This window comes from Pagrus major, chromosome 9, assembly GCF_040436345.1.
Source record: "Pagrus major chromosome 9, Pma_NU_1.0".
Classification (NCBI taxonomy): domain Eukaryota; kingdom Metazoa; phylum Chordata; class Actinopteri; order Spariformes; family Sparidae; genus Pagrus; species Pagrus major.
The window spans coordinates 20,449,741-20,467,749 of record NC_133223.1 but is presented as its reverse complement, the minus strand read 5'-3'; the positions used below and the strand labels follow the sequence as shown (position 1 = coordinate 20,467,749).

The following is an 18,009-nucleotide window of genomic DNA, read 5'->3' as shown; positions in this document are numbered from 1 at the left end:
TTAGCTGGCTGCAGTGTGCCTCCACAGATGTGAGCATTAGCCAATAAAACCTGTTGAAATCATTAACTCGTGCTGTACGTGTTGTTGCTATGGTGTCCTGCTGTTTAAACGTCAGGGCGCGGTGAGCAGGCGGGGTTAATGTTGCACAACGTGCTCCGCTCCGCCGGACGGTGCGGGATCATAAAGTCAACGCCCGCTGGTCTCCTCCTTTGGACGGGGGGCGGAGTCAAACTGTCAGAAGTGTCTCGGCTGCGGTAACGTTTCGTTAACTGAGGTTTTACCTGCTGAAAACAAGGAAGCGACATCTGGAAAAGTCCGGATTTACACAACCAATCATTTATTTAACCAGTTCACCGACATTTCTTCATTCTCGCCCACGTTCACTGTTGTAACCTGAGCGGGTCAAGATGTCTTCCATGGACTTGGAGAAGCTGAAGATGACGGGAGCTGGTCGGGCCGTGGCAGTGTTGACCAGCGGTGGAGATGCACAAGGTGACTTAAAAGTCAGCCAAGCTGGCATTATGCTGCTAAATACATGTACACTAAGACAGGTCTGTGCAATACGTGGTGATGTAGGCGGGAAATGAATGTCAGTTTGTTCATGGAGAGATGAGTGAGTACTGATAATCAGGTCAAAATGACAGAAAGTGTCAGCAGGGGTCAAAGGTCGTGTATGTGTTGCATAGCTTTATACAGTAGCCATGTTGTAACTCACAAGGGTGGAAAGTAACTAAACACACTCACTCAAGCACTATAATCCAGTATAAATATTACAACTTCCTGCTACTTTACACTTTTTCTTGGAGGCAAATTACTTTAGTTAGTCTGCAGATTCAGATTATGAATACACAATATAATTAACAAATAAATCATGATGTATTATTATAGATTATAGGTTAAGACATTGATGAAGTGTGTGTTGGAGGGTTCACAGGCTCCCTAGGTGTATACAGTCATTAAAATTAACTCCATCTGTACTATCTGCAGCATTAAAGTGATACACACATGAATGCATTGATCATTATAATCTGATAGTAGTGTATACTGTATATGACCTTTGACCTCTACTGATAGATTACTCTGAAATGAGCCCTTCAGCATAACCGGTGATTTTACTTTTGTTGCGTAATTTGGTACTAAATCAATAGTGTTGTACATTTTTAAGGCATCACTCTTATTTGCATCTACGGCGGCACGATGTTCATAAAAATCATAATGTGATTATTTTAACAGTAGTAGTGGGAATGTTCAGTTTTGCATAGCACAGAAAGGTTACACACACCAAGGGCAGTAACAACGGCCTGATGATCACTGCGAGTACCCTGGAAAGTAAAAAAAAAAAGTGATGACACTCCGAAACTATGAATTAAAACAAAAAATAATGAACATTTTGTGCATTTCAATTTTCAATTTCACTGAAATAAACTATTAAAATAAAGATAATGTGCCATTTGTTGTGTCTGTAGCAAACAAGCAAGTTTTCTTACATCTGGAGAGCAAGATTTGTAAGGCAGAGTATCTCTTTTGCACATCAGTACTTCATTGTAATAATATTTTGTCACATATTTTACCTTTTTCTAAAAAATGCGATTAATTGTGCAGCCCTACTCGTATTATTTCTAGAATGTGGTGTTGCTACTGTAACACAAGTACAAAATCTGAGTACTCCATCCACCACTGTTAACTGGCCCCGTTTACACAGTTAACATGAGTTCTTGTTAGGGGCAGGTATAATTCAGTACCAATCTCGGCACCTGTCTATGTACCATACCGATATCAGTATTAAACAGTGCAAAACCCTTGTCTCGTGTGGTTCGATCACAAGCAGACAGCCTCCTCATATAATTCGAGCAACACTTGATCTACAGTATGTCCCGGTCAATGTGCAAAAACGACACGTTACATGTCAGGGGCTCTTAATGTAATTGCTTGTCGTTAATATGTCTCCAGAGAGCGGGTTGCACCTTTGCCCAATAAGAGATAGTGAAGTCATATCCTCCGCAGTGTTTGATTTCCTCTTGCAGGGTTATGATGCAACAGCTTGTGTGTAATGACTTGAGGAGCAGAGGTGAATCTCAATATTTTTGTTTAACTAACTGTCCCCCGACCCAGGGATGAACGCTGCTGTCCGAGCTGTGACCAGAATGGGCATCTATGTGGGGGCCAAGGTCTATCTTATATATGAGGTAAACAAGCTGATTGTGTTAATATGACCTTATTAAACGTACACATTGAGTTCTTTTTTCTTGATTGACTCGCCCACACTGTTCTTGTCATTAACATAAAATTTGGAAATTACTTCTCAGGGATACCAGGGCCTGGTGGAGGGGGGAGACAACATCAAACTGGCACACTGGCACAGTGTGACCAACATCATCCAACAGGTAGGTTACAATATTATCATCAGTCACTGTTGACAGCAGTGGTAAAGGCTTAATTTTTAGAAGCACCAGTGCAGCCAGTGTAAAAAGTTAGTCTGGAGCCCTCGATGACGTCATGGTGGGTTAACACCTGAGTGTACAAATAACATTAAAGATGGCTCATTCGATTCTATTCATGTGTCCCAGTAACAAGCTATGCAATAAGCACAATTGCTTAAAATTAGTTTTAATTATTTACACTTGTGCTTTACCCCCTGTTACACGTCAGCATCTCTTTTATGATACATGCCTATTGTGCCTTCATTCATATCTGGTCTTAAATCTCTTTTTTCTCTTTCCTTTCCATGGTTTCAATTGGAGTTTTATTATTTCATCCGTCTCCTCTCATCTCTTGTCTCCCTGCCTGTCTAATACTGGTTTTAATGGGGTAAGGTGCCTTGCTGCATGTGCTTTGAACCTTAGAAGGAGCAAGTTCCACTATTCGAAAGAAATTATAAGCAATGCCACCGTTGTTTTTGCAATAGAAGTCTTGAACTGAAGCAGCAAATGTGAAAAAAGGCACGTGCCACTCTTTCTAAGCGAATTTTCAAAAAGCGAATTTTCCTTCTCAGGCTGTTTAGTTAAAATGTTTTTTAGGGAAAAGTCTCAGAAATAAACCTAATGCTATGTGGCAAAATATGTTTTTTCTTTTTTTTTACTCTAATAATTATCTCCCCTTATATCCAACTTGTGACCTCTTTTGGAAGTCACCACCCAGAAGTTGGGAACTACTGCTGTATAGGAGTTGGACTGTAGCTCACGTAGCTCACTCTCATCTTTCTATTTGCCTTGATTTGGGTTTATATCACTATGACTGCAGGGTGGGACTGTGATTGGTAGCGCCCGATGCAAGGCCTTCATGACTCGTGAGGGCAGGCTTGCCGCCGCCTTCAACCTGGTGAAGAAAGGCATCACCAACCTGTGTGTGTGCGGTGGAGACGGCAGCCTCACCGGAGCCAACCTGTTCCGCAGTGAGTGGAGCGGTCTGCTGGCTGAGCTCGTAGAGAAAGGTAAAGTGTTCCCAGACAACATCGTCAGCTTGTCACAGCGCTTATTCTAGAAATAGACTTCATCCTACTGTATGGTGGTACAGTCTTTAGAGGCGTCATTTCCTTGTTCAGGGTATGGGATTGCCTTTGTTTCATTTCACATAAATAATGTTGTATTTATGAATCATTCTTGAGCTCGTTCTGTAGTAATATGATGATTATAGACTTCAGAATGATCTGCCAGAGCCCTGAAGAGATTAGGGCTGAAAACTCACTTACTTTACAATTGATTTTCTGTGATTTTATTTGCTTTATGACACTCTGTTTTACTCTCTTTGTTTTTTCTGTGTTTAGTTTTTATGGGACAAAGCTTGTTGTATTCGCTTTGTGTTTTTATTCGGTTCTATAAAGCACTTTGTAACTGTGTTTGTGCTGTATACATAAAGTTTACTATCATTATTTTATTGCTTAAGTGAACACAATAACGAGCTTCAAGTAAAACATCGACAACAATGTGCGTGCGTGCCTTTCAGGAAGGATCACAGACACTCTGGCCAAGCAGCACGACCACCTAAACATCGTGGGGCTCGTGGGCTCCATCGACAACGACTTCTGCGGCACTGACATGACCATCGGAGCTGACTCCGCGCTGCACCGCATCATGGAGATAATCGATGCCATCATGACCACTGCACAAAGGTCAGACACTGATTGAACAGTGGGAGCTGGTGTTTCATCTGAGTAACTATTATGAGCACACTGATAAAAATATTATAAATTTGTTCAGTATTTCTGACTTAATGCATTCGAGAATATGAAGATACAACAAGACTACACTGGTACTTTAAAGGTGCAGTATGTAGCTTTGGGAAATACATTTTAAACAGAAGAGAAAGCTCTTCATTTACTGCCTCATTAATATTGTAAAAATTAAAATTCTGAGTTTGTATTTCTTCTCCAAAACTACATAGTGCCCCTTTTACTGGAGAACATGTAAGTAGATATGATTTTAGCAGTAATAGATACAGTGGTATCAGACTACAGCTGAAACGAATGATTAACTGCTCAGTCAATCAACAGAATATGAAGTAACTATATTATTAAATAACTATTAATTTATTCCAAAAATTTGTGCTGCAACTAATAATTATTTTTTGTGTCGATTAACCTGTCAACCATTTTCTCAATTAATCAATTAGTTGTTTTGTCTATAAAATGTCAGAAAATGATGAAAAATGTTGATCAGTGTTTGCTGAAGGCCAAGTGATGTCCACAAATGTCTTGTTTTGTCCACAGACCAAAGATATTTAGTTTAATTTCATAGAGGACTGCAGAAATCAGAAAATATTCACATTTAAGAAGCTGGAGTCAGAGAAGTTGGAATTTTTTTTCTTACAAATCAATTTCAAATCAATTTAATAGAAGGCAACTAATTGAGTAATTGTTGCAGATCTACAAAAACAGCAGAACATTCTCTGGTTTGAGCTACTTAAATATGAAGATTTTGTACTTTTCTTTGTAGTAATATATAAAAGTAAACTGTCTCTGGGGTTTGGACACGTTTGGAAACATTTATAGTAAAATGTTTCATGATGATGGGTTGTGGTGAAAATAATCGTTAGTTGCGGGCCGACTGTATATCAGACTTCTCTTCATACGTATCCATACCTGCATAGTGTGAGTATTTATTATGAATGGAATGCAATCGTCGAAGCCAAGTTTTGTTTTAAACCAACTCTCCCATTCAAGGCTGCTGAGATCTCAGAAATATTCTCTGATCCTGCCCAGACTTGCTCCCTTGAATCTCGGCATGTTGCAACAGTCAGAAAATTCTCTGAATGCTCAGAAATGTTTGTAAGCTTATTTCAATATAAATGTCGTGTCCCTCCTGCAGCCACCAGCGCACTTTTGTTCTGGAAGTCATGGGTCGACACTGTGGGTGAGTACCACTCTGACCCACTTGCTGTCCTGTACACACTGCCACTGAATAAGACAAATTATTGTGCTGTTACTTTCATGCTCTCACTTCAGGTATCTGGCCTTGGTGTCAGCGCTGGCATCTGGGGCAGACTGGCTCTTCATTCCAGAGGCTCCTCCTCAGGAGGGCTGGGAGGACCGGATGTGTGCCCGTCTAGAGTCGGTAAGACAGGAAAACTAGTCTAGATTGTATATTAGCCACAGGCACATTCATATATGTGTGTTCACAGTAGAGATCGATCTGTTTTGAAGTGGGAGAAATAGAAAATAGACATGCTCTTATGCAACAAAATGGAAGTTACTGGAGAGAGATAGTTCATTGCTGAGTCTCATTGACAGATCGTCAATCACTGTCACTTTGGGTTAGCAGCTCAGGTTGGACATCAACCCAAACAATCAGTGTTTGATGACCTGGGGATGAGACTCAATACTCAATCTGTTATAGCATGCAAAAAGAAGAGGTCCAAAAATCTAAATCCAGGCAACAACACTGACCAAGCATGCTAGGGAAAATCCAAAAGACTAAAGAGAAATACAAAAGCTAAATAAAGATCACACCAAGAGGAAACTCAGGGAACACAGGCAGGGCAACATGAAGAGCAAACACAGAGACACCAGGAACAAAACAGACAAACTGACAAAGAGAGAAGGAAAGACACAGACTTAAATATACAAGTGAGAGAAGACTAATAAGTAGAAGCTGAAACTAATAGGGCAATACAAAAAGGCTGGAAAAACACAAAGACAGGAAGTGGAAAGTACAAGTTGACAAAAGAATATATCAACCAAAGTAAAACAGGAAATGGCTAAACAAAAAACCCAAACCATGACACTATCTTTCTCCAGGAAGTGACATTTTGTTGCTCTAAGGAATAGAGGAGGCTGAGTTAGCCTCCTCTAAATACAGCTCAGAAGCAGGATTTGTTGTTACTGACTTAGTGATAAATATATTTTTATGTTTACCTCCAGAGCCGCATAACGGGGTCAAGACTCAATATTATTATCGTCGCAGAAGGAGCCATCGACATGAACGGCAAGCCCATCTCCTCAACTTACATAAAAGATGTAAGTTTAATTTAAAGTTAAGATTTAAGGTCTTGGGATGATTGATGAATGATTCTTTGTAAAATGCTTTCGAATTTTCCTCTCAAATGCTATAAATTACTGTTCTCTCATAGTCTCTTGGTTGCGTATGCCTGCTAAATGTCAAACCCACAGTACACTGAGATGTTTTCATGTCTGTTTGAAGCTGGTGGTCAAGAGGCTGGGTTATGATACCAGAGTGACAGTGCTCGGCCATGTTCAGCGAGGAGGAACTCCCTCTGCGTTTGACAGAATACTGGTGAGTCGGACATGACACATTTGCTCAAAGTTAAATCATTGTTAATTAGCGTAACATGTTAACTGCTGGTAACAACTGCAACAATTTTTGACACAATTTATGTGCCAGTCACTTTGACTGGTCAATCAGACCTGAGCCAAGCGTACTACTTAAAAATGCATGACAGTTTTAGCATGCTCACAGTGCTGAAATACAGCTAACGTTAATGGTTAGCTGTTTCAACAAACCATTGAACTAGTAACCACAATAACCCCAGACTCCCTTTCAAATCGCATTATTTATGGATTAGTTCTAATTACCTCTTTGTTGTCCATGGAGAAAGTCCCCAAAATCCCTTAAAAGTTTAAGTTTGTTCCATTGATTTACTCGTATATTTGCCTATAGAGCAGGGAAGTGAGATCTGATCACAAGAGATCACTGGGGACACATGTCGAGACGCATGCTAATGCAAGGGTGTGAATCAATGGGCTTAAAGCCGTCCACTTGCGATCGGATCACTGAACAGCCCCTTAGTCGTACTAGTAAACCGTGTTAACATAAAAAATGGATGTCCACTTTTTATGAAGCAACATTTGACTAGAAAGACATTTCAGTGCAAATTATGTAAACATGTAATTTAAATATGTCAATTAATAAATCATATTAATGAAGTTTAACTGACTGCAGACTAGCGAGGGCAGCAATGTTTAAATCACTGTTGCCTCTCACACACATCTCCAGTCCTGATGTTGACTATGACAACCTCAGCAGATGTTTATCAAATTGGACGAGACACATTTCATATTTAGCCGAGAGGGGTTTTTATGTGCTTCAGAAATTATTGTGGGTGAAATCTGACTTTGTAGGGTTGATTAGACAACAGAATTGTACGTCACAAATCCCAATTTTGGATAAAATCTACATACGTATATGATAAAAGAGATAGGTGACTGAACGTTGCATACTTACCTTCCTACTTCAACACATTCCACATCTCCTCAGTGAACTTATCATGGTAGAATCTGTGTTTGTATTTAGACAAACCTTGTTTATATAACCAATACAAGACTAATTGAGTAGGAGGTGATATTTTCCTGTATTCGTAGCCTTTGCATTTAAATGCACGTGTGGACTCTCTTGTGCTTCCAGAGCAGTAAGTTGGGTGTGGAGGCAGTGATAGCCCTGATGGAGGCTTCTCCTGACACCCCAGCCTGTGCCATTGGCCTGTCAGGCAACAAGGCTGTTCGTCTGCCTCTAATGGAGTGTGTGGAGATGGTGAGTGGCTCTTCTTTCCTCTATAATTAATTTTAATGGACACACAGTACTCGGAAAATAGTGAGAGGTTGCTGTGTGTTTTTTTTGTGTTTTTTTCTGACTGTTCCATAATTTCCAGACTAAATTGGTGCAGAAGGCCATGAATGAGAAGAGGTTTGATGAGGCTATCAAACTGCGTGGAGGGTGAGAGCGGAGTATTTTTTCACGTGTATTATAATACCAAAGTCCCTAATACATGTATCATCCATTTATAGTAATTTTAACATGCTCACAATTTAATTTTGTTGTTTTCTTTCTGTGCAAATATTAAATAACAAGAAGCTTAAAGTGATGATTTTCTTGCAGGAGTTTTGAGAACAACTGGAACATCTACAAGCTTCTTGCCATCCAGAGGCCGGCCAAGACTAAGGTGAACACACACACACACACATACAGTATTAGCCTTTACACATGAATTGAATAACAAATGATAAGCTCAAATGCACTCGTCTTCTCCCTCAGAGCAATTTCTCTGTGGCTATCCTGAACGTGGGAGCTCCGGCTGCAGGGATGAACGCAGCGGTGAGGTCTGCTGTGAGGTTGGCGCTCGCTCACGGACACAAGGTCTACGCCGTCAATGATGGCTTTCTAGGACTGGCCACAGGAGCGGTGAGGGCTTCTACCGCGATGTCTTTACCACGCTGCAGTTAGATTTTAGCAATAAATAATCTGTATGAGACTGAGGAAACTGTTCCAATACTGACACCCCGTCTGTCTGCAGGTTTCTGAGATGGAGTGGCACAACGTGGCAGGATGGACGGGCCAAGGGGGCTCCCTGCTGGGGACAAAACGGTGAGCAACAGGAGACTGATAACTATCACGTGAACATATTTAAAGGTTTTCTTGCAAACAAACAACTAGCGCTTACGTTCAGTGTTACTTGCTAAAATGCATTGTGTATGTCCTTGAGGTGTGGAGTGATGTCATTTTTTAGGCCTTCGCAACCACAGCTTTCATATTCAGGGGCCCTACGTTGAAATGCACATTTCCTGGTAAAAACATATGTCGTCTCCAAGCCAAAGCTGAGACCGGGGTGATGTCACAGTACCAAAACTTCCTCCAGAGCCACAGGATAAATAATAGAGTTGTTCTCACAGTCTGTGTAATAATGTCTTTTTTCACGTCCTATTTCAGAACTCTTCCAAACAAACACATGGAGAAAATTGTGGAAAACATCGGCAAGTTCAACATCTCAGCTCTGCTTGTAGTCGGAGGGTTTGAGGTAAAGAACAAGATGCAGCCCATCAAAGAACCAGAGCTGAATTACTTGTATATTAATTTATAGTGTCAATGTTACATCAAAGAGGTTTTCAATCTTCCTCAAAGGCGTACCGAGGTGTACTGCAGCTGTTTGAAGCCCGGAGTGTCTATGATGAGCTCTGCATCCCCATGTGTGTAATCCCTGCTACCATCAGCAACAACGTCCCTGGAACTGACTTCAGCCTGGGAGCAGACACGGCTGTCAATGCTGCCATGGAGGTAATACTGAGCAGATGGCAAATTAATGGTGCCACTTTGATGTTTAGGATTATCATGAAATAAGACTGAGGCAAGCCAGAAAACATCCCATCTAACACGATGTGTAACTAAGATACACTTTGAACTCTGGATATTTAGTCAAAACTGGGGTGACAGTGAGTAGTTAGAGCTTTAGATTTTATCTTCAAACGCAGCGCTCTAGTTCACCCTACTTCCTAATTAAAAAGCACATAAATAACACACCGGCAGTGCTTTGTCCCAAAAAAAAAAACAACCTTCCTGTGAGAAGCAACTTAATCTCTTTTCAAGCTGCTCCTTTCTGGTCTGTCTTTGGCTGTATTTACAGTGCAGTATAGGTGAGGGTTAATTAGGAGTAAATTAAAGTGGACCCTGTCTTCGATTTCCACTGTCTCCTCTCACACAGCCATTTTGATTTTTTTTCCCTCATCAGGGTTGCGACAAGATCAAGCAGTCTGCCACTGGGACAAAGAGACGAATATTCGTGGTGGAGACGATGGGTGGATTCTGTGGCTATCTGGCGACCTGCACTGGTATAGCCGTGGGTGCTGATGCAGCCTACATCTTTGAAGACCCCTTCAACATCCACGACCTGAAGGTAAGACCATTAATCAAACCTCTGCTGTTTCTTTTTTTTTTGTCTATAATAATCAAAGCTTTCTGTCTGTTTAATTATCTGGCCTTTTGACAGACCAATGTGGAGCACTTGACTGAAAAGATGAAGAAAGACATCCAGCGGGGTCTTGTGCTGAGGTATGCAACACTCATTCAGCCACAGATTCTCATGTGATAGTGGCTGCAGAAGATAATAATGAAAAAGGTTCTGTGCATGTATCTAAACATTGAACCTATTAACAGTTCAGTCCATTTTTGCTCCTTATAGCATTTAGATATACCATGACCTTGACTGAGCATCTTCACCAACAATGCTAACAGAATGATGTGTAGCACGGAGTATTCATCAGGTTCAGCAGCTTAATTCAGAGCATTAGCCTGTTAACGTTTGCTAAACACAAAGTACTGCTGAGGCTGATGTTATGTGTGATGAATGTGTTAATTTGATTATAAATCAAAGAATTGAACAAACTGGCCATTTTGACAAGATTATTGCACTATATGTTAATCAAAGTCCAGTAGGTTTTACAGTCTGGGGACCTTTGTTTTTACAAAATTAAATGGAAATGTATTCAAGAGTTGCAATCTTTCAGTCTTTAGTATGAAATAATACTCGAAATCTATTTAACTATTAACTTCAACAAAACAAATTCAAAAGTACAAACCATATAGTGTATATGAAACACATCACACTGTATGAACATACATTCATTGGATCATTCAATTGATCGTTTTCTCTGTCTTAACAGGAATGAAAAATGCCATGAAAACTACACTACAGATTTCATTCATAAGCTGTATTCAGCGGAGGGGAAGGGAATCTTTGACTGCAGAGTCAATGTGTTGGGACACCTTCAGCAGGTACAGAGCCACCTTACAAGATCCATCAACTCCAGAAAAACACAGCTTACCAACTTACATAAGTCTTTTAACATATTTGCACTCACTTTGTGTGTTTGTGCTCCAGGGAGGGGCACCCTCTCCCTTCGATAGGAATTTTGGCACCAAGTTGGGTGTTAGGGCGATCCAGTGGATTTCAGAGAGATTGACTGAAAACTTCAGACAAGGTGGAGTTACTGTATAAAGTCATAGCTGACATAAATAAATTGCTTAGAATACCAAAGTCAGACCACAGCAATGTTATGATTACATCACCTTTCTCCCACCAGACCGTGTGTTCGCCAACGCTCCAGATACAGCATGTGTGATCGGCCTCAACAGGAGGGTCATCTCATTCAGCCCTGTCACTGAACTGAAGGATGTGACTGATTTTGAGTAAGTAACTTACTTTTTGTTAAATAACAAGTGTTCATTATTAAATTTGTTTTAATAATATGCAAATTATGCCCCAATTTTTCAGGCACCGGATGCCCAAAGTCCAGTGGTGGTTAAATTTTCGGCCGCTGCTGAGAATGTTGGCTAAGTACCAAACCAGCTTCTGTGAATATGTGCCAGGAGAGATTCAACATGTGACTCAGCGCTCCATCAGTATCGACTCTGGGTTTTAGGCTCCCTACAACAGCATATTCTCTGCACTTTTTAACCCTTATCTGTCTATCCTTAGTTGCTACCGAGAGTACATCAAGAATGGGTTTCAATCTGCGTCCATCTGTGTTTACAGGACTGAAGAGTTATAAAGGGGAATTGTGGTATTTTTAAAAACCAAGGCCCTATTTATATGTATTTTAGTGTCTAAATGACCAGTAGGTACAAACCGTTTTTGGAATCGACAGCCAAAGCCCAGGCCGAATGTAAGCCTCTTGTTTTTTGACAATATTGTTATTCTAAGTGTCTGACCACATTATGGAAAGCATCCCTATAGAGGTAGACCTTTTTGTTCAAGTACAAGTTTCTTTTTAACCAAAAACAGCTGCTTTGTTGCACTCCCCAAATCCTCCAAAGTCCATTTACAGAAACAGTAATTTTATCAGCGTAAAACACCCATCATTTAAACTTTAGGGGATCTACTGGACCAATACCAAAACTTTTTGTGCACATTAGTCATTTACGTACCAAAATATGTAATCATAGTGTTCATATGTCATCAGTGTCATAGTAGCTACAGTAAATAGTGTAAAAATATACTTTGATCATTCAGTTATTGAATTAGGCGATCAATGCAGATCAGATTTTGCTATTCCTTGTGTCAAGTGAGCCTTTGTGTAGTGAAATAACTGCCATAAAAAGGCAACCATGTGTGCATTAATGCTAAAATTTTGCAAATAAACTACTGAATATATTATATAAAGCAGATTGTATATAGTATGATTTTAAATGGTTTGCTTCCTCAATCACATACAAGAAAAATACTGGTGCCCCTAAAACAAATACTGAGCCAGAAATAATCTAATCATGTACCTTATTTAAAAGAAGAGTGTTTATCCATGTTGTGACCAGTGTTGCCAGATTGGAAAAGTTAAAGTATCGTACTAGAGGCTTAAAATTAGCGTATTTTGGGGGAAATTAGCGTACGTGAGTCATGACCATGAGAAAAAATAGGCATAAAATGATTGTACAAATACAATAATTATCATAAATCTGGCAATGCTGGTTGTAACATGATACTAGCTTAAAGCTAAAATATGTGCTACCTAAGTTTGTAGCAGTGTTTGGTTTGAGATACTGTTCTGATACAGTCAGAATGTGACTGTGTGATTCATGGGACCAGTGAATTTCCTTTTATTTATATGCTGTGTAGGACTTGAACACTGTTTCTGTCTTTAATTAATGCAAACTGGACAGTACATCAAAAATATTATTACACTGTGTAATAAACACAATGACTGCACTTACAATAGAGAAATCTGTAAAGAAAAATGAACGTATGTTGTGTATTATTTTGATACTAATGCAATATCTTCAATAAAATGTTATTCAACTGTGTTAATGTTAGACATGTTCATTGCTTTGTGAATAGCAACTGAACTAACACATTAGGCTGAACATAAATAAATATCAAACATTTAATGGAACAAAAATTACAAAGTGTATTAGCAAAATCCTACGTGGCAAACTTCTTTAAATTTTATAGGTCTTACAATGGTGTTAAACTATGAACCGGTACCACAGGTATTTGTCATTAACCTGCTTTATGTGAACATTACTGAAGAGAGTAGGTAATAAACTGGTTTTAAGACACTAATTAAGTATTTAAGATGTCTAAACTCTCAAAAGTTGAATGAAAAGGGAAACTCATCCCCGCTGTTGTCTTTGTTGGTTGTCTGAGGGCTCGTGGCGGTGAAAGCAAACTGGAAGTCCTCGCTCTGCTTTGGTTGGCCAAACAGGAACTCGAGGCCTGCAAAAACATAGAAATACCTGTAGTTCAGAGCAGGTAACACATCACAAAAATAGAGAGATTTGATTTGATACTTACAGCTTGAAGACTTTGACTCAGTGGTTTTCTGAAAAGAGGTGAACACAGTAGTTTGGTGTTTTTATTCTAGTTCTACTTTATGAAATATCAGAGTTACAGTAAAAATCCAGTACCTTCTCGTTGAAAAAAGAGCCAGTGAAAGCAAAAGCTGAGTCCTGTAAAGAAACTTGGAGGTAATTTCAAAACCAAGAAACTATGATTTCTGTCAAATCACATATCCCTTTTGCTCACTCCTCACCTCATCCTGCGATGAGCCCACGTCAAATCCAAATCCAGAGAAGCCCGGGGTGCAGGGATCAGAGTTCAGAGAGAACAGGAAAGCTGGAGATTTGGTATCAGAGGTCCCTCGATGTGGGGAGCTGCCTGGGCTGTAGCTGAAATGGCAACATGAAAACAGAGTTCTGAGAAGCTGTCCTGACAGTGATTCAAAGCTTTAGACAACTCAGACAAGGCCTTACTTAAACGGGAACATTGGGGTTGAAGGCACAGTTTTCACTGTTGCTGTGGAAGACTCAGGATTAGTTTCTTGAGATGACGACTGAGAAAAAGCAGCAGGACCCATCCTGTCCTCTGTGGTCGGTGCCTGCTCTTCCTCTATAGCTACTCTTTCTTCCATCATCTCCTCCTGCTCCATTGCCTCCTCCATGTCTGATACAGTTGGCTGCTGTTCCTATAAAGAAAACACATCGACTGTGAGGGCATTTCCAAGAGTGGAAGCCTCGGAAATTACATTTACATTGTAGACCATAGTGGAATTGTGTCGTTATTTCATACTGTCTGATTCATCTAATGTTTCTGTTTAATAAATTGCAAAACTCATCTGCTACATAATAGTCAAAATAGTTAGCAACAACTTTTCTTTCAATCAACTTATCGAGTAATTTACCAAACACTGAGCTCTATTGCTGAGTTTTTCAGATACAATACATTGACACTGTGAGAGCCATAATGGAGTCATCCAGTGGTATTTCAAGTATTTCAGATCCATTAAATTAAAAAAAAAAAAATGTCGAGATCAAAACCAATTCAGCAGAGGCTGAAACATCCTGACTTTTAGTTCCTGGTGTGGGTTGAACTCCAAAAACATCCTATCCTAAATTTCCCATAATGCAACTAAATAGACTTAATAACAGCCTGAATGGTACTCCTCGTAAAAAGTAAACTGATGTTAACATGTAAAAATAGTGGAGTGTTTCATGATTAAAAGGCCTTTCACCTCCAGTGTTTTGGGACCAGTACCTGAAACATACACTACACTGGGCAAGATACCAGCAGGGGTAAGAGGGAAAAGGATTTTGATAAATCAGGTAAATTGATTAATTGTGTCCATTTTAAAGTCAGTCTGGATATCCACAATTTAATGGGGAGGTTACAGGGGGAAAAAATATGGTCGATACATCCAGGATCGGCAGAACTAGTGTAACAAAGAATCATAATAACTGATTCACAGTGTGCACTTTCAGAGTTTAAGAAGCATTAGCTAAGTGGGCCAAGTAATAACACTAGCGTTAGAAGTATTCACTCGACAACCTAGAGCTTCATAAATGAATGATACACCATACGAATCAATCTCAGAAAGAGGACCATGGAAAATGCGGGTTCAGTTTAAGTGATAGATTGCACCAGAAGTCTTGCCCATAATTCACGCAAGGTGTCATGGGGCTTGGAATAAGGTGGATAGTAGACAGACATTACCAAGACCTGGTCCTCTGATTTAGTTTCCTGGTCCTGCTCTTCAGGGTGCATCACATCTTGCCATCTTTGATCTGAAGAGATAAATATTCTGCTGACGAGGTTTGATGTAATATACTGTAACCATCCACACATGGCAAACATGCTATGCTGTGTGTGAAGTGCTGGCATTAACTGAAATACATATCAGACTTTCCTTTTCTTACCATCCAACTGTTGACAGGACCAACGCCCGCTGCTTGCTTTTTCTGGCAAAGGGCTGCAGGCCATAGTATCCTGGTCCTTGTTTTCCTCATGAATTTCTTCAGCATTTGCCTCTACAGAAGTTTTGTGACCATTCTGCGAGATCTATTAAGGTTTGTAAAAACGGTTAGTGGTTACAACAGGATCAGCTTTAACTTTAACAATTTGTAGTTGCTAGAATCTCCTCAGCTTCACAATACCATTATTATTTATTGACATATCAAGGTACCTTTGTCTGGTTGAGATTAAGAGAGGAGATGTCAATAGAAGAATCACTGTCCTCCTCTGTGAGAGCATCTAATTGTTTCTCTGGTTCTGTTATGGGCTGCTGGCCAGGAACACTAGGAAGAAAAGTGGACTCAATCAGAGAAAAACTAAGCTTTGCTTGTGGCTATGTGTCATTACTCTTTGTTATCTGAAAGATTCACTGAAAGATACCTGTCTGGTAGTTTCTCAGTGGAAGAAGAATTGACTGCTGGACCTGGTCAGACAGAAATTAAATTAACAGTATAAAAAGCTGTAAATACTTCAGCTCTACCACAGCATGTTGTGATGATATAAAAAAGGTATTACCAGTGAGAAGCTCCAGCTCCTTCTGTTTCACTGTTATCTGATCATCACAGGCCTTTATCCTTGACTCAATCTCCTCTTTTTCAGCCTGCAGCATGAGGAGCTCTTGAGCAAGAGGATTTTGGCAATAATATTCTTTATGTGACTGGAAGGTTCTCCTATAGCTTGCAATTCTCTCTTCGTAGACTTCCCTTGTTGGGTTACAAATGAGGAATAATTCAGCTTTGCTTATTACTGCCCACAAAAATGTATTTAACACAATTAACCACAGCTAACTGAACATACGTGTCCTGTTTGTAGCTGGCTTTTCGGCTCTCCAGTTCTTCTTTCAGTGTCTGCTCATACTGAAGAAGCAGGCTGTTGGTCGCCTTCATGCTGAAGTTACATAGATGACAAGTAGTAAACTATTAAACATGTCACACTGCACTGCTTACGTTAAGTCATATGTTAAATTTGATGATGTATCACCTTGATTCATCATGGTTTGGCCCATGTATTACCTAGTCATCATACCTTTTAGCATTTGTTTTGTTATGTATCACTGTGCTCTGCTTCAACCTGATTTCTTCTTCAAGTTTCTTGGTATTTCTGTGGATTGTTTCAATGCAAGACCTCCTCTCAGCAATGTCAGCTCTGCAAACTGTTGATGAAAATTGGAAACACCTGATAGACACCATTTTACAACATAAAATCTATGGCAAACTATTTGTTTGTTAGGCTGCCCGTCTAATTTTATACAAGTAACGCTTCTGGTTAGATAAAGAGGAATAACTGTGAGACGTACCTTTAATTTGCTGGTGGATTTCATTCTTCTTTTGGGAAAGCTCCCGAGTTTGAAGAGCTACATGATAAAAACAACAGTCACCTTATTTGAAATAGAGCTGAATGATTAATCAATTAGTCATCAACTGTTAAATTAATTACCAGCCATTTTGATAATCAATAAATAGGTTTGAGTAATTCTTTAAGAAAATCGAAATCTGGAAAAGATTTCAGCTTCTTAAATATTAATATTTATTGTTGTTTTTTTACTCTATGACTACACTACATTTCTTTCGGTTGTGGACAAAACAAGATATTTGAGGACTTCATCTTGGGCTTTGTGAAACATTTTTCTGACATTTCATCAGCCAAACAACCATCTTAAGAAAATAATCCACAAATTAATCTACAATGAAAATAATCATTTAGTTACAGCACTAATTTGAAAGAAACTATTATCTATCCTATTATAAGTAAAGCTACTTGTTATCTCCTCACCTGAATTAGCATAGGCTAGTTAGTTAACACCAGAACTAGCCTGCTAGCGTTAATGCTATTAGCTTAATTTTAACATTGGCGGCCAAGCAGCAAACATCGAATGACAGCAAAACCACGACTAAAAACGTAAAATAAACGTAATAACTGAACTCACCAATTTGAAAGAGGAGGCTGTCAATGTTATTAAATGAGTATTGGTCGCTCATTTTTACACTTCACCGACATTAGCTTTAGCTTAATGGTATCGCCGCGCGGGCTGCTGCTCAGCCGTTCAGACGTTGGGAGACACACCCTTTCAACATAAAAGCACCTGTATGAAGCACGAGGTGTTCATGTTATAATCGATTTTTTAATCTATTAATTTTTATTTAATGTTTATATTGCCAGCGATATTTCCATCGAGATTCACAATCTCTTTTAAGGCAGTCCTGGCCAAAACAGCAGCATAATTAATTTACCAATTAATAATCAATAATCAATAATTAATCCATTAATTTAACTGAATACACAGAATTTATAGTATGGAAGATTATTTCTGACAGTTAAAGAAAAAGAAAAGATGAAAACTTTAGCCCTGATTAAAAATAATGCTCTCTCATAATATTTACTTTTTCCTCATTATGACTTCCAATTTCATAATTTGGACTTTTTCTCACATAATTTAATCTTTTTCTCCCATAATTATGATTTTTCATCACATAATTATGACTTCTAATCTCATAATTTCGACTTTTCATC

At 39.3% G+C, this 18,009-nt stretch overlaps 2 protein-coding genes across 4 annotated transcripts; one reads left to right on the top strand and one right to left on the bottom strand.

Annotated features, from left to right (window-relative positions):
• The first annotated feature begins 236 nt into the window (after nt 1-236).
• On the top strand, nt 237-13,016 carry pfkla (phosphofructokinase, liver a). Of its 2 annotated transcripts, XM_073473455.1 has the most exons (22): nt 237-492; nt 2,113-2,186; nt 2,307-2,384; nt 3,241-3,430; nt 3,943-4,108; nt 5,304-5,348; nt 5,441-5,549; nt 6,356-6,451; nt 6,636-6,728; nt 7,857-7,982; nt 8,101-8,165; nt 8,328-8,391; nt 8,484-8,630; nt 8,743-8,813; nt 9,156-9,243; nt 9,348-9,500; nt 9,952-10,116; nt 10,210-10,271; nt 10,883-10,994; nt 11,101-11,200; nt 11,303-11,408; nt 11,494-13,016. In XM_073473455.1, exons 1-22 carry the CDS (start codon nt 408-410, stop codon nt 11,639-11,641), a joined length of 2,343 nt encoding a protein of 780 aa, XP_073329556.1. In that variant the 5' UTR covers nt 237-407; the 3' UTR covers nt 11,642-13,016. The 2 variants fall into 2 exon arrangements, with proteins under 2 accessions (XP_073329556.1, XP_073329557.1); XM_073473456.1 differs by lacking the exons at nt 237-492; nt 2,113-2,186; nt 2,307-2,384 and adding an exon at nt 2,773-2,808.
• A 99-nt stretch (nt 13,017-13,115) lies between these two features.
• LOC141002223 (uncharacterized) lies at nt 13,116-17,512 on the bottom strand. Of its 2 annotated transcripts, XM_073473458.1 has the most exons (14): nt 17,426-17,512; nt 16,796-16,852; nt 16,525-16,651; nt 16,297-16,386; nt 16,015-16,202; nt 15,880-15,922; nt 15,671-15,782; nt 15,405-15,546; nt 15,202-15,272; nt 13,965-14,176; nt 13,745-13,880; nt 13,620-13,661; nt 13,507-13,534; nt 13,116-13,428 (listed from the first exon to the last, which is right to left on the bottom strand). In XM_073473458.1, exons 1-14 carry the CDS (start codon nt 17,475-17,477, stop codon nt 13,301-13,303), a joined length of 1,428 nt encoding a protein of 475 aa, XP_073329559.1. In that variant the 5' UTR covers nt 17,478-17,512; the 3' UTR covers nt 13,116-13,300. The 2 variants fall into 2 exon arrangements, with proteins under 2 accessions (XP_073329559.1, XP_073329558.1); XM_073473457.1 differs by having other exon boundaries at nt 13,116-13,534.
• Between the last annotated feature and the right edge of the window lie 497 nt (nt 17,513-18,009).